We start from the raw sequence: 17,143 nt of genomic DNA on the forward strand, positions 1-17,143 counted from the left end.
ATTTACTTTTTTGAGCCAGTTCTATGCCGAGAGCTGGCCCATTCAATTTATACACATTTTTCAGAAAACACGATGTGCTCAAATCAGATTCATAAAATAGATATTTAGAAGGTGATTATCTAATGGTTGAAAGATTACATTTTTCACTATGGCGATGAGATTCGTGGCAGAGTTCCTTTAAATTGTAGCTTAAAACTATCCCCTTTATATGAAATTATTTCTTTTATGTAAAATGAATTTATACATTTTCCCAAGAATATATCCATTTTACAAAATGAGGGATGCTTTAATGTCTGGCAAGCATGAGGACTAAAGAGAGTTGTTGGGAGAGAGTTTTCAAAAACAGTTGCAAATTGTTAAGTGTAGTTAGAAAATAGAAGAATACGAGGGAAGAAAATGAGAAAGAAGAAAAAAAATAGGAGAGTAGTTTTCTTGAATTTCTGACGACCTTGCTGTTCACGAACTTCACCCAACCCAACTGAGAACACTAGTGCTTTGACATTATAATTTCACAACACAGGTAGACAGTAGATTTTGGTTTAAAAGTATAATCCATGCAAATTCTAGGCTCCTTACAGTAGCCAAGACATTACTAAGTAAAGCTCGGAGAATCATGTGATGTTAGTGTTGAAATGAACCTTCAAACTCTTCCATGACTGAATCTCTCCTGTGCCTCCTTTTCAAGTTAGCTATGCAAGCCGATGGGGAGCCTCCAGGGATGGGGACCTCACTGCCTCCAGACCTGTTCATTTATCTTAGGACAGCTCTGACAATTAGAAATTTGTCTCTCCTAAAAAACAAAACAAAACAAAAAAAACCCAAAAACCAAAAAACAAAACAAAAAAAACCACAACAACAAACAACCATACATAATTACACTTCATTTCCTTTCCATCTGTTGACCCTTAGAGGACAAGACCAATTCCTTTGCCATATGATCATTTTTCAGATGTTTAAAAAACAGCTTTTGGGCTTATCTTAATTTTCTCTTCTCTGGGACAAGCAACTCTGGTTCCTTTAATTGGTTCTCATATATGTGATGTTCAATCCATTCATCATTCCGGTCTCTCTTCCCTAAAATGTGTTCAGTTATAATTATCCCTTTATTTTATTTTAAAAAATATTTTATCTATGTATTCATGAGAGATGCAGAGACATAGGCAGAGGGAGAAGTTGGCTTCTCCCCGCGGGGAGCCCCATATGGAACTCATTCCCAGGACCCTGGGATCGCTACCTGAGCCAAAGGCAGATGCTCAACCACAGGGCCACCCAGGCGCCCCTATAATTATCCCTTTAAAAGGACATACCTGGGAACTATTTTGTTTGGCCTTCTCAGGATAGAGAGGAATGATACTCATTTTTTATTTTGTAGCAAGACAGCTACTTCACATTCTAACTCCAAAGAGCTTATTATCTACTAACATGCATGATGCTCCTAAACCATATCTCCACCATTTGACATCTTTGCTATTGTTTCTTTGCCTCTAGTGTGTGATGTTATATTTATTCTTGTTAGACACGTCCTCTCGTTTTATCTTCCAAGGTACGGAATTCCACAAATCAAGCCCCTTAAAGCTGATTCTGGGCCATTATCGAGTGCAGCCCAGTCCAGCAAGTTCTCTTTGCATTGAGTGTTTCATCTTCTCTACTGGGAGAGACTGTGCTAAGAGGCTTGCTCAATGTAAGAAGCCACACTAGTTTAGGAGATCCAACCATTGTCTCTGTTTCTGGAATCCACTCTCTCATCTAGTTGGATATATCCCCAGGCTTGGAGAAGTTTTGCCCTGAGAAACACAAAGGTTCAAAGTGAGAGGACACTTGGAACGTAAGCCTTAAAAGGGTCTCTCAACATCCAAGGCCTCTGGCGGATGCTTTTGTTATTAGGGGCTGCTAAACCCCACTGAATACACTACTACTTCTCTCTGCTTTGTGGGTTTCAGGACTGAAGAGAAGTGAATGGACATTTAATGTCCAAAGACGGAAGCTGCCTCCTACATAAAAGGCTTCCTTTTTAGAAGTTCCAGTAAAGAGTTATGAGACAGAGCCATTCGCTGCAGGCTGCAATTGAAGACCTGGAACCCTTTCCCAATAAACTGGGTTCTAGTGATTCTAAGTTGAGATTTTTGTTGTTGTTGTTGTTGTTGTTTTTAGGGGAAAAAATTGGATGGTTCCACTCTGGGATTTAGTTATGCAATCTCAGGTTGATGCTGTTTCCCATTTTGCCCCTTCCCATCACATGCACTTGTATTTGTGATGTGTGATGTCCGCCCCCATCTCTTGCAGCACTCATTTGCTTTGGGGATATATTATTATTTTTGAATTAGTACTCCCGTGTTAGTTCCTTGCTTATTTTCAAATGCTATCTCCTGACCAGGTGTATAGAAAATTAAGGCAATTAGGGAGAAAATTAAAGCAAACAACTCCTTGATATTAAGGGAAGAAAATTCCATTAGGCTGATTACCAACATATATCACCTTATGCAACATATGTGCGGTATAAAAGCAATGCATCCCAATTAATTTATGTACTAATTTCAGTGATAATTTCCTTTTCTTATTGAACATAGACAGTGGCTTAATATGTTAACTTATGTCTCACCGTAGGAACTTTTGTATAGAAAAAAATTGATTTAAATAACTACTTTCTAACATATTTACTGTATCTTCAAATTTTACATATTAATTTTTTAAAGCTGGGCTTGCCTATGCTTAATGATTATGTGTTGGGAGGTCTGAGTTCATGCTGAATTTGCTTTTGCCCCTGTCGATTCAGTCGGTCCACCCTAGAAACTTAATGAACAGGGTAAATAGATGAATGAAGTTATGGACCTTCAGACTTACTTTCTACCAGCATCACCTCATCTATTCCCCAACACCCTAGGATATTCAAGATTTTTTTCATGGACCTATTTCAGAAGCTGAAGTTCTTACCTCAATGTTGCAGAGACACTCTTCTAACTTGGTAACAACTTCAGAAAATTCAGGTCTTCCCTGTAAATAAAGAAAAAGACTTTTATTTTCCCCAAAAGAATAAAAGGGAGGCAACTGTCTTTGGATTTTAAAATTGGATATTTGCATTTGTAAAGAATGAGATTAACAATAAAGTATATTTTTTATTTAAAATACACTTGTATTGAAGTGTTAATTGAATGTTCATTTGCTGTTCAGGGAGGGATGTTGAGTCTCCTTCTGATAAGAGTTTTAAGTCAGAATTTGCAACTACATTCAGATAATGAAATAGTGGAAAAGCTTTAATTAGCTTTGCATGCTTTTAAATGGCAGGTTTTCCTCTTCAAAATGAAAGAATAAAAGTGAATACTAAAAACTGTTAACTATCTCAGTGCCTTGTAATATACTGTACAATGTGTCTGTAGAAAAGAACTGCTAGGGCAAATTTTATAATTAGCTTCATTTTTGAAAATGCCGTCTTAGATTCAAAGCTAAGATCAATGGAAACCTCATGACTATGCCCTTTTTTAGGGGTTAAGATAAGCTTTTTATATTCAAAAGCTGCCATTAAAGATATTGTTGGTTATGAACCTGTGTGTCAGATGAGTTTGGTTAAAGAAACATTTGTTGTATTCTGATCACATTCCAAACTTTGTTCCAGTTGCTAGAGATATAAAGATGATTACGGATCTATGGAAAAAATGCTGGGAATTTTAGAAAATGTTCTCTTTGGAAGAAATTATATGCCTCCTTTTGTTAGATCCTAGGGACTATATAACCTATCATTTCTCCTTTATGAAACTTTTACTGCCAGGAGGTGGAGAGCCCAATTTAACATTCAGGTGCAGTAACCAACTAATTTAGATTCTTAGTAGAACAATTTCTCCCTTAATATCTAGCCCTCCCCTGAGGACACTGCTTCCCTCAGAGCCCTCTCAAGTGAAATCTGTTTTTTCTTGCATATTCCTGGTACCTCTAGGTCGGCGGGGGGGGGGGGGGTGGCGATGGGGTGAGCAGGAGCTCTGGGTCTTCCTTGCTGTTGTTGCAACTTCCAAATGGCTTCTCTAAAAACCACCAGTTTATGAAGGTTTCCCACCAGTCACTGTCCCTCATTCTTTGAAGGCCTGAGTGTTTGGCTCCCTGTCGTGCTAACACTACTCAGTGCTTTTATTATCCATGCAACTAATCATTATAATGGCCTGTCTTCCAGGTTCCTTGGTCTCTTCTGCCTTGATCCCACACTCCACCTTCCTGGTAGTCACGTAGCTCCTGGGTCCTACTCTAGGCCCCGTTACTAACGTCTTTCCAGCTTACTTCTTCTGACTCCAATGACCCTTAGTCACACAAAACATCTTGTCACTTTAAAAAAGCTACCTTTTTATTGTAAACATTTTCATATATACCCTGAAGTATTAGAGAACAATTCAATGAGTCTCCACATATCTAACACTCTGCCTTAAAAACCATGTTTATGCTAATATTGTTCTATTGATGTACATAAGTCTGCATCTATCTACTTACCTACCTATCGTCTAATCTATATCCCTTATTTTTTTGTTCGTCTTACCATCTTTTCTTTTCTTTTCTTTTCTTTTTTCTTTTCTTTTCTTTTCTTTTCTTTTCTTTTCTTTTCTTTTCTTTTCTTTTTTCTTTTCTTTTCTTTTCTTTTTTTCTTTTCTTTTCTTTTCTTTTCTTTTCTTTTCTTTTCTTCTTTTCTTTTCTTTTCTTTCTTCTTTTCTTTTCTTCTTTTCTTTTGTTTCAAGTTCTTATTTAAATTTTACTTAGTTAACATATAGTGTAAAATTGGTTTCAGGAGGAGAACTTAGTGATTCATCTCTTACATATAACACCCAGTGCTCATTATGTCACGTGCCCTCCTTAATGCCCATCACCCACGTAGCCCGTCCCCACTCACCTCTCCTCCAGCAAGCCTCAGTTTGTCCTCTATAATTGAATCTCTTACTCAGGAGATGATTTGGGTGGAGGATACATGGAAGCAGAAAGCTCATGGAAGCAGAACAGGTTCACCTGTTCATCTTACTATCTTTTCACTGCTATTTACTCACCTTGGTTTCTCCCTTACTTAGTTCAGATTTCATGGGCAATCATTATCACTCTATTCGATACAGCCTCGGCTCCCTTGCCTTATCATGCATTTTATACCCTATTGGGAAAAAAAAAAATCCCAATCTTGATTAAATCCACCCTGACTGGCTGTACTTCAAAATCATGGTCCTCTAACCTCAGGTGGACCCTCACTACTGCCTAGAGAGCCTATTACGCATCTCTGGCTCCCTCACTCTCTCACACTCCAGGTACCTATTTTGTACCTTTTCCTCTTTCTTCAAACGTCTAATTCCCACTACTACATTGACCACCCACCAATGTCTAAATCTACAAAATTGCCCTCACCTGCATTTCTATGGATGAATTTTGCCTTTCTTTCTGAGGCCACTTCCTTCACACTGTACTAACTCTTATCCTTGCTACTGTACTCAAGGGCATTGCTCTAACAATAATTCTCCCTTCTACTTTTTTGCATCACCAATGTTCCCTTTCTATTGTCTAATCCTGTCAACATACAATCATGCTATAAATTCTTCCATCTTAAAAACAAGCAACAAAATGAAACTCTCGACTCCACTTCTTCCTCAAGGTATTGCTGCGTTTTCTCTAGTCACCAAAATTGCTCTAAAGAACCGCTTAAATTTGCAGTCTCTTACTTTCTGCTTCCATGTATCCTCCACCCCAATCAGGCTTTCTCCTGTAACTCTCCTACTCCTGCTCTCTTCGAGGATACAGATGCCTACTTCCTCATTGCTAGATTCAAAGGTTTATATCTCAAAGCTCATCTTCCTTGGCACTGCATTAAATGCAAATAATCATTCACTTATGCCTGAAACATTTTTTTAAGATTTTATTTAATTATGAAAGAGAGAGAGAGGCAGAAGCAGGCTCCATGCAGGAAGCCCGACAAGGGACTCCATCCCGGGACTCTAGGATCACGTCCTGAGCCAAAGGCAGATGCTCATCCGCTGAGCCACCCAGGCATCCCTGAAACATTCTTGGATTTGAGGTCACTGCTTCTCACTGTTTTTTCTCCTCTCTCACTTGTTCTTTCTCAGTCTCCTCTATTAGTTTCATTTTTCCTCTTCGTCTTTAAGTTCTGGATTGCATCAGGACTCAGGGTTTGGGTCTCTTCTCATCTCTCTTTAGAGTTAATTTGTTGAGGGTTTAATTCTGTCTCATGGCTTTAAAAAACAACTCCTAAATATCTATATCTAGCCCAGAACACTCCCTTAAACTCTAAACTCACATATGCAATTTCTTATATTTATAGTCTTCCCTGTTTCAGCAAATGGCAACTGTATCTTTTCACTTACAGAGGCCAAAAACCAAAGGATAATCTCTGACTTCTCTCTTTGTCATACTCTTGCTTCTAATCCACCAACAAATCATATTCATTATGCCTTCAAAATGTATCCAGAATCTGAATGGACAGGTAGCATTTGTAGTGGATCAAACTTCCCGCAGGCAATTGTAATCTCTGAACAAAACCTAAAAGACAGCTACCTAAAGGCAATAGAGAGGGAACAAAAGCTTCTGGAGGGGAGTCACTTGGAAGAAAGGGGGGGCATGGAGTAAGTTTTTCATCTTATTTATTTATTTATTTATTTAGACAAAATTTACCCTAAGGGGAGGCCCCACCTAGATCTTAGGTAAAAATTAGAATTCTTATGAAAGCCTCCAGGTTTGCTTGGTTAAAGAACCCAAGGACAAAATTCAGGGCAATCAGAGTATATTACTATGGTTTTATAACAAATTATCACAAATTTAATGGTTTAAAACAACAGCCATGTATTATCTCACAGTTCCCATGGGTCACGAGTTGAGTGCAAATTAACTGGGTCCTTTGCCCAAGGTCTCACCAGACTAAAAAAATCAAAGTGTCAGCTCACACTGCGATTCCCATCTGAGGCTCAAGTTCTCTTCCAAGCCCACCAGTTATTGGAAGAATTCATTTCCTTGTGGTTGTATGACTCAGGTCCCTGTTTTCTTGCCAATAGTTGTTTAGGGATGACTCTCAGCTTCTGGAGAACACCCACAGTTTCTTGCCACATGGTTCCTCTAAGTAGTTCACAGCATGGCCATTTGCTTTCTTCCTAGCCAGCAAGGACATGTTTCTCTTCTTCCTCTGTGACCAACTGGAGAAATAGTCTCTGCTGTTAAAGAGCTCATCTGGTTGGATCAGGCCTATCCTGATAATTTTCTTTTTGCCATGTGAGGAAACATAATTATTGGAGCAATATTTAATCATATTTGTAGGTTCTGCCCATATTCAAGGGGAGAGGGTCCTTCTTGGCATGGATACCAGGGGACTGGGATCTTGGGGCCATCCTAGAATCCTGCTTATCACCCACAGGCACTAGAAAATGAGGGGAGATCCTGGAAGAAAAGGGTCTGAGGAAAGGAGTCTCAGAATCTGCATATAAATGCTGTTTAAATCTCTGGCTGATCTCTGGACCACTTATGCAGGGAACAGAGAGGTTTAAAGAAGTGAACTGAGATAAGGTCTTTTGCCTGATGCGGGGTATTGTTCTTACTGTTTTCTCAGACTGGAATTAACCAACTCTTACTCTCTGCCTGTAGAAATCCTCTGCCCTCTTCAAGTCCCAACTCGCAAGATACATGCTTCTTGAAGTGTTTTAAGTGATTCCACAAAATAATTTTGTTGCACCTTTGTTTAGATTTACTTCATTCTTCCTTGTGTTAGAACTAGGTATTTACATAGTTTTGCCACTACTGGAAAGTGCTTTGAGAGTAAGCAATGGCTTATTTAATCCTATATACCTAGCAGGTCTCATTGCAAGGGATAGCTTGTTTGAGCTCAAATTTGTTATATTAAATTGCATAACGAAAAAAAATAAATTACATCATGATAAAAAAAATTATCCATAATCTAGCTCAATTTTTTTTGTTTAAACCACCTTTATCTCTTTCTTATATTATTATAATTGCCTTTTAACTACTTTTGCTGCTTCTATTCTTTGCCTATCAAAAGTATTCCCAATATGGTAGCCAACCTACCACTGACAAATATACTCTATGGTGAAAAGCTCAACGTTTTTCCTCTAAGTTCAGGAATAAGACAAGAATGCTTACTCTTGCCACTTTTATTCAACATAGTATTTATTAGAAGTCCTTGCTAGAGTAATTAGGCAAGAAAAAGAAATTAAAAGCATCCAAATTAGAAAGGAAGAAGTAAAACTGTCACTCTTTGGAGATGGCATGATATTATACACAGAAAACCCTTGAGACTCCACCAAAAACTGTTAGAACTGATAAGCAAATCTAGCGAGGTTGCACAATATAAAACCAAATATATGAGAATCTGTTACATTTCTATAGATTAATAGTGGACATCAGAAAGAGAAGTTAAGAAAACAATACTATTTATAATTACTTCAAAAAGAATAAAATACCTAGGAATAAATTTCACTCAGCAGGTGAAAGATCTGTGCACTGAAAACTGTAAGATGTTGATGAAAGAAATTGAAAAATACACAAATAGATGGGAAGATTTTCCATGCTCATGGATTGGAAGAATTAATATTATTAAAATGTCCATACTACCTAAAGCAATCCACAGACTCAGCGCAATCCCTACCAAAATCCCAAAGGCGTATTTCCACAAAAATAGAAAAAACAATCTTAAAATGTGTGTGAAATCACAAGAGATTTCAAATAGCCAAAGCAATCTTGAAAAAGGACAAAGCTGGAGTCATCATGCTCTCCGATTTCAAACTATACTACAAAATTACAATAACCAACATGGTAGCCAAAATAAGCATTTTATTATTTATTTATTTATTTATTTATTCATGATTTTATTTATTTATTTGACAGAGAGAGAGAGAACACAGGAGTGGGGTGGGGGTGAAGGTGGGGTTGGGAGCCTGATGCAGGGCTCAATCCCAGAACACTGGTATCATGACCTGAGCCAAAGGCAGACACTTGACCGACTGAGCCCCCCAGCAGCCCCCAAAATAATCATTTTAAGATATACTACGGATGGAGTCATGCCACTCACAAAAGCCTCCAATTGTGCTCACCTGATTTGTATGAAAAGCAAAACCTTTCCGTTCATTTGGAAGAAACGCATAGCCTGCCCTTGCTATTGCCTGACTCTCCCTTCCTATGGTGTCCGTGGTCACGCTGACCTCCTCAGACCAAGCACATCATGCTCTGAGGGACTTTCGCACCTGCCATGCTCTCCACCTGGACTGGCCAGTGCTTTAGCTTCTCTGGGTCTTTGTTCAAATGCTACTTTATCATAGAGATTTTCCTTGTTCATCCTATTTAGAACCCCCAAGCTCGTGCTATCTGCTCCTTTTCTTGCTTTATTTATTCTGTAGCACTTATTACCGGATGACTTACTAGATATTTCCATATTTATTTATTCGTTGCCCATGAGGACAGGGATTTATCAGTGTCACTACACTATCGCGAATGCCGTTAGCCGTGTTTCGGCCTGTAGCAGGCAGTCAGTACATACTGTTGAATAGATGATAGAATTAATGGTTTTTTGTTTTATTTACATTTTTTAAAAGATTTTATTTATTTATTCATGAGAGACACACAGAAAGAGAGAGAGAGAGGCAGAAGCACAGGAGGAGGGAGAAGCAGGCTCCATGCAGGGAGCCCAATGTGGGACTCGATCCCCCGTCTCCAGGATCAGGCCCTGGGCCGAAGGCAGGTGCTAAACCACGGAGCCACCCGGGTTGCCCTGTTTTATTTACATTTTATTTAGTTCTCAAACTGTTATTGTATAGGTAGAACATTTTTATTATAATGTGCTTCAAGAATTCTGACGCCCTAAAATCAATCAGGGAATAAATACATTATAAATAAGTGGGCTTTTTTGGAATCTTCTATCGAAATGATGTTAGCATTTCATTGGAGGGCTGAAAAATTATAAAAATAACGGTAAAATTTAACATTTATTAAACACTTAGAGCATTCAACTTAATTTTTATAATATACTCTATAACGCAGGCATCTGTTATTACTTCCATTTTAAACATGAAAAGGCAAAAAGAGGGAAAAAATAATTCACCTAATAAATAATTCACCTAAGATACGATAGTCAGTAAACAGCAGAGCTGAATTCAAAGCTAGGTAGACCTTATGATCGTAGCGCTCCTTCCAACTCCCTCCCTAGGTGTGGCATCTAAATCTGTAAAGAATAATTCCCTTATACTTATGTAAAACTCAGCGCCTGAGATTAACTTCTGCATACTAGAAAGAGCACCGGACAGAGAGTTAAAAGATGGGAGGTTAAATACCAAATAGTTATGTGACTTTTGATGGTTTATTAACCACTCCGAACTTCAGTCTTTCAGGCTCAAAATAAGTTGCAGAATTAAAAGAATTAAATAACATAATGTACGTGCAGAAGTTCAGCAAGCTGTACAGTATTTTACAAAGTAATTTGATTTTTAAATAAACTATTCTAACGGGTGTGCGCTGGATATGCGCGCACTGTCTAAATTTGTGGTCAAGTGCTTTGGAAGTTTGGATTAAATTATACACAAATTAAGAACTCTAGTTATTTATCTGGCATCTTGTGAGAACCCAAGGTGCTCATCAAGTAGCGGGCATCACCCAAATGCCTCATGAGCCGAATCTACTGAAATCATGGATAATAAATGCCAACATCACGATGTGCCTTGCCCTCTCCTTTCAGGTGGATGGTCCTGCTCTCTGCCCTCGTGCTGCCGTTGGCTTCAGCTTGTCCTGCCACATGCGTGGTGAGCACCAGAGCTGTAACCCTCTGTCACCAGCTAACCTATATAGTAGGTAACAAAACCAACAACTCTAAAAAAGCAGTGTTAAGTGTGTCTGGCAAACTCGTTGCCACGGCTTTCGTTGTGCTGAGTGCTCTCTGGGCTCAGCCTGATAGAGGTAAACTCTCAAAGAGCAAGCCTTTCCCGGCGACTCGATACGGACACCATTATTTTATTCTCCTGCTCATGGTGGTCTCAACCAAAACTACGTCAGGACCTTCAGAGGCAACTGAGATATTTTGCTAGTACAAAAGATCACTGCCATTTTATGCAGCTACGCAATTTCTTAATAAAAATCAGTTTTATTTTATAAAAATAAAAATAAATTTCTTTTTAATAAAAGAAAAAGAAAGCAAATCACTTCCATTATAATTCTTATTCATACTTCTGTGCAGTTTGGAATCCTACCACTTGCTGGAAAAAAAAAATATCAATGAATCAGAAACCTGAACTGCAATTGTTCAGCATTAGTAAGATTAAGTGATGTACCAGCAAAACAGATGATTATCAAAGTGCATCTAATTTTGAGAGTCTAGTCTTTTTTTATTGGTGGTAAATGAGCTGTAGAAATGCTAACAAGATCCACTGCCTGTATTCATTACATATTGCTTGCTTAAGTCAACAATTTAATAAGACACCTTATTAACAAATTTGAGGAGAATGTGATTTACATCCCGATATCCAAGGAGAGATAAACAAGCTATAAGCTCTGCCAGTGGAAAATTTTCAGAAGCAAGTCGGAGTTAAGATGGAGTGAAAGAAGGTGATTTCCTTCATTTCTAAAATCCTATGACTTTATGAAAATTAAGAGATGGGAGTGATCGTCATCCCTGCCAGGAGAGAGACAGTTTCGAGGCTCGCTGGTCGTACCCGGTTTCCAATTAGTACCGAAAACACCTGAACCCTAACCTCCTTGCTCGCTCACCTAGATTTCCTGACTTCACCACATTCTTACTTTTTCTGGTCAGAGGTAGCAACGTCTCTAAGAAACAATCCCGCTCACCCACGCGGCTGGGCCTCTACTCCTCCCTCTCCTCTCCACGACGCCGCATTCGCGAAGTGAATCCAGAGACACAGAGAAGCCCATGGATGACTCGCGAGTGACATCCGTCCCGTCCTAGACGAGAAGCGATGGGCGGCATCGATAGGCTCCCTCGGGGCCGGCGAGTCCCTGGAGACCTGGGGGACCCCTAAAAACACCGCTCCCTCAGCCCAGATCAGTAAGACAGTACCGAGGGAAACAAAATGCTCAACAGGCCTGAATGAACAGAATTCAAGGAATCAGAGATAAATGCTATGCAGGAAACCCCCCACCATGACTTAAGCTTGCTCGTGCCGTCGGGGGGGGGGGGGGGGCAATTCTTCCCAAGAAGGCACCGTGAAAATCCTTTGTTTTTACATTTTTTAAAATCTCTTTGCTTGAGCGGTGTAGTCTGACTCTCATAAGGGGACTGGGATTTGCTTAGTGCCCCCCCCGCCCGGCTGATTGCTCTAGTATCACCCGCAGACCTCCCAGGGACAGTGGACTCTTCCGTCTTCATGACACTGTCACTTGCCGTCAAAACAAGTTTAGCATGATAAAGATGCGTTACAATAACTCCTGATTATAATACATCTTTATGGAGTTAAAACGCTTTGATTTCTAATGACAGAGTGGTGATAGCTCTGAGGTGCTTACGGCGAAGGGATTTAACAGTGGGACGCCCTGACTGCCACCTGTCACCGCGGGATGGACTTCGCTGGAGGGAGCAGAGGCTAGAGGGAGGCCGAGGTGGCCCGGACTGCAGAGTGAGCCCCGCGGACAGATCCCGGGGCGGCTGGAGAGAATGTAGGTCCCTACCAAGGCGCCAGCTGTTAGCCTGGAGCCAAGAAGCAGACACGGGGCCTCGTTGTCACTGCCCCCACCTGGGCCTCTAGGTGAGGGAAGCGGTGACTGATGCACGGGGTACCTGGACTTGGCTGGTGGCAGCCTGGCCGGGAGGCTCACACACAGGCCCGGGGGAGGGGGGGAGGGGGTGACTGGGGGGTCAGTCCTGGCCCAGAGGGCTCGGGGGTCGGGAGGCCTGGGAAGCCACCTGCGAGGACACATTAGCAGCGATCGTCCCCAACCGTGGATTCACTGTGACATCGAAGGGAACAGATGGGTTTATGTTTCTCAAATAAACATGTCATGGAAACAAAGAACACAGAAATCCATCATCCTGATAAAGAGCCAGCCTCCCTGAAACCGAGGCGCCGGGCGTCGTTGCCGCCGTGCCCTCTGCTCTCGGCAGGTGCCCGGGGCCTCTCGGGCCCCCCCACCCGGCGTCCCTAACCTCCACTCCAGCCTGTGCCTTTCTTCCCCGCAGCGGCCCCGCGAGCACCGGGCTTGAGCGGCGCTGACGGCGACCCGACCTCCCCGGGGGACACCGAGCGGCCCCTCCGGCCCGCCCCGCCCCGAGGCCGCGGGGAGGACGCCCTGCACCGCCGCCCCGGCCCAGGTCACCATCCTGGCCACCGCCCCAGCTACCACCCCAGCCCCGTCACCACCCCGGCCACCGCCCCGGCCCAGGTCACCATCCCGGCCACTGCCCTGGCCACCGTCCTGGCCACCATGCTCGGGTCCCTAGCCCAGGCCACCGCCCCGGTCACCGCCCCAGCTGCCGCACTTGGGTCCCCGGCCCAGGCCACCACCCCAGCCACCACCCCAGCTACCACCCTGGCCACCGCCCCACCCACCACCCCGGCCACCACCCTGGCCACCACCCCAGCCACAGCCCCGACCGCCCCACTCAGGTCCCCGGCCCAGGCCACTGCCCTGGCCACCACCCTGGCCACTGCCCCAGCCACCAGCCCAGCCACCGCCCTGGTCACCACCCCGGCCGCCACGCTCGGGTCCCCAGCCCAAGCCACCGTCCCGGCCACAGTCCTGGCCACTGCCCCAGCCGCCGTGCTCGGGTCCCCGGCCCAGGCCGCCACCCCAGCCACTGCACTCGGGTCCCTGGCCCCAGCCACCACCCTGGCTGCTGAGCTCGGGTCCCCGGCCCAGGCCAGGTGCCACCCCGCGCTTTCCAACCTCACCGTGCTGCTGCGGGACACAAGTCCCCGCGTCGCGGGGCAGGATGTGGCCCTGCTGACACTCCTGGGCTTGGCAGGTACGCTGGGTCCCGGCGCGGCCACCCCCTCCGACGCGGGACATTCAGGGATGCAGCCTCGGCAGGCAGGCGGCTGCGGGAGCACCCGGGCCGGGGTCAGGCCGTGGTGTGAGCGGGCGGGCGGGCTGGCCTGGCAGCGGGCTAGGGGCTTCCTGGTGCAGGGGGGCCGTGGGGCGGGGGGGGCCCTAATCCCCGGCCTCTATCTGGCTGTGACCACTACTCCTGATTCCGTTACTTTGCTACTTAGACCCCAGTTTTCTTTTTCTTTTTTTTTTTTTTTTTAAGATTTTATTTATTTATTCATAAGGGACACAGAGAGAGATAGGGGGGCAGGGAGCCTGAGGCGGGACTTGATCCCGGGACCCCAGCATCACGCCCTGGGCTGCAGGCAGACGCTCAACCGCCGAGCCCCGCAGGCGGCCCTAGACTCCAGACTCCTTGCCCGGAATGCAGGATGCTGCCTACATTTTACCAAGGCTCCGTTCGCCACGGAGAACCGGGACCTTCATCATAACACTAGAACTAGGGATTCGAACGTGATGGAAAGACTTGGGGTCCTTCCTCGGGGTACCCACATCCGTGTGCCCCTCTGCGGGACACCAGGAACCAGCGGGCCGCACCAGGCCGGGCCACCTGCTACGGTGCTGGTGCCGCACACTGGTCAGGTGCGTGAGCCCCGCCACCAGGTACCCAGGTTGGGTTTTTTTTGTTGTTGTTTCATGAGAGACACAGAGAGAGAGAGAGGCAGAGACACAGGCAGAGGGAGAAGCAGGCCCCACGCAAGGAGCCCGATGTGGGACCCGATCCCGGGACTCTGGGATCACGCCCTGGGCCAAAGGGAGGTGCTAAACCGCTGAGCCCCCCAGGGATCCCAGGTTACCCAGGTTTGAATCCCATACCTCCCTAGACTGACTAAGAGGAAGATAATCTTCCAGCCTTTAGTTTTCCTGAGGTACTGTGGACATTTCTAACTACCCATTAGTTATTGTTAACTCTCACTGGATGAATGGTGTAGAGCGACACTTTGCATCACTAGTCAAGACCAAAAATACAAGAGATTTCTTGAGTGATCTACCTGGATGTGTGTTTTTCCCGTCATGCTTGCAGTGCATGGTGAAATCCTTTGTGCTTGTGGGTAACCATGGTGATGAGAGGTGTGTGTGTGTGGGTGTGTGTGTGTGTAGGGGGGTGTGCCCCAAAGCTGGACGACCAGAGGCTTGCAAATGACATCCAGGACTGAACTGATGTATTTTGAATATGTGCTATAAAAAAGTATTCCCTAGCAGGTTTCCAGTGAGACCTGAACATCAGATTTTTAACTCCTGACATTTAACACTTTTAAGCAGGATAGATGGAGAGTGGTGTCAGGTCTAAACAATGGAACTACCACCGGCAGTAATCAGATTCAGCTGGAAATGAATCTAAATCCTTCCGGAAAGATAAATTTTTTTTTTTAAACTGTGTAACCATGTCAGCAATTTTATTTTTTTTATTTTTTATTTTTAGGCATTTTATGTGTTAAGGAATAATTTACCATCAAAGACAAAAGCAGTAGGGAAGGGAGTTTTACCTCCCAAGTGCTGGGGTACTGGAACTCCAACACTAGTTCTGGGGAGTAATTAATAGGTGGGTCCAATGGAAACACACGCAGACGCCCGTGTAAACAACATGTTGCAGGGTTCAGATAGATCTGGGTAACGCTGGATTGAACAAAGCAAAATAGGCTTCTTTGCTACAGCATTTTTCTCTCTGCCTTTCAGTTTCTAATGAGCATTATGAATCCTTACGAGGAAGATACAATGTGGAGCATTTCTCCAATCCGTTTAACCATTAGCTGTTTTTTTTTTTTTTTTTTTTTCCGCAGAGGATTTCGTTAAATCTGTGTTTTTGTAGGGCATCATTTTGGAAATATTACAATAGACTAATTTTCAGTATCTTCTGGGTATTTTTAATATCTATTCTCAGAAAAAAAATTACTGCCAACTTACATTAGTGTAGAGATAAGCATAAATTCTGGAAGATTCGAAGGTTTTGTCGATAATAGGAAGCTTATTGTGCGGGGACAAATTCTGATAAGTTAAAAGTATGATTATACACACGTTAGGTTATAATGTGTGAAAGTATCATAATGTATCTTTCATCGAGTGATTGTCAAGGATGCTGTTTTTAGGAAGAATTTGTCTTTGAAAAACTCTGATTTTATACAATTTATTCTATTATGATTCTACTACCCCCCTGAAGTAGAAGTGTAGCCAATCATCTCTCCCTGTAGACGGTGGGGAAAAGACTTAGAACGATAATTTGACCCCTGATTTTCTTTCCTTCTTTGGCTATAGATGAATCACCACAATTTCAGGGACTATAAATAATCTTATTCAGGGAATTTAAAACTAATAAGTGGTTATTTGTCATCAGACGCTGACATCTTAAAGCCTCCTGTTCTGTGAATTGGTGGATGGATGAAAAGAGAAAGATTTCACGAAGCCGTACCATTTCCAATGAGGACTTATCATTAAATTCGCTTTTGGTTGTTGCTGTTGTTGTTTTTTTCCAACTCAGAAAGATGGTTAGAACACTTTTTAAAAATAGCAGCAATGCCCATGGCAGCGAAAATTCAACCGTCTCCTTAATAGCACGTTCAGCCTGCCTACAAGCTTCATTTGCTGCTTTTTGCTCTCTGCACTAATAGGAAGTGACCACACCTGAGTGGTAATGTGATGCACACAGAGCTCTGGCATCGACAGCAGGAGAGTGAGTGGTTCCTTGCCGTTTGGACACAATTAGGAAACTTTCCCCTATAATCATATTATGCTTAGTCTCATTTCAATGGCTGATGCATGTGTTTAAGAAACTGTGGGTCTTTCTTTCCTTTGTTATTTTGGAGACATTATTTTCCTTTATTCTTTTCCTTGATTATTTTGGTTAGTAACTGCATCAGTCATACAAAGTATTCTCTTAATGATTTTATTTTTTGGACTTTTTCCTCCACCCCTCCACACCCCCCCCAAAAAAAAACCCCAAAACAGCTGAGTCTTCGAGGACCTAAATAGGGCCATATTGAACCGAAACAGCAGCAGCTCCAGCAATCATAACCATAAACCATAATCACGATCCACTGAACCTTACTATTATTACTAAAGCGCTGTATCAAATATGTCACATCTATTATCTCATTTAATTACGGAGTGGTATTAATCATCCCTGTTTGACCGA

The 17,143-nt window shown here is 43.0% G+C and overlaps 1 protein-coding gene across 8 annotated transcripts in view; it reads right to left on the minus strand.

Annotated features, from left to right (window-relative positions):
• The window catches only part of TNNI3K (TNNI3 interacting kinase), a 284,880-nt gene that overhangs the window by 52,121 nt on the left and 215,616 nt on the right, over nucleotides 1-17,143 (minus strand). For 7 of the 8 annotated variants that reach the window (XM_049111790.1, XM_025417974.3, XM_049111789.1 and 4 more), the window contains one exon: nucleotides 2,932-2,991. In XM_049111790.1, the coding sequence (XP_048967747.1) occupies nucleotides 2,932-2,991 (60 nt within the window). Of the gene's footprint in view, nucleotides 1-2,926; nucleotides 2,992-17,143 lie in introns of those variants that run through there. The other variant, XM_049111792.1, reaches the window with a different exon arrangement.

The sequence above is a fragment of the Canis lupus genome, chromosome 6, assembly GCF_003254725.2.
Source record: "Canis lupus dingo isolate Sandy chromosome 6, ASM325472v2, whole genome shotgun sequence".
Classification (NCBI taxonomy): Eukaryota; Metazoa; Chordata; class Mammalia; order Carnivora; family Canidae; genus Canis; species Canis lupus.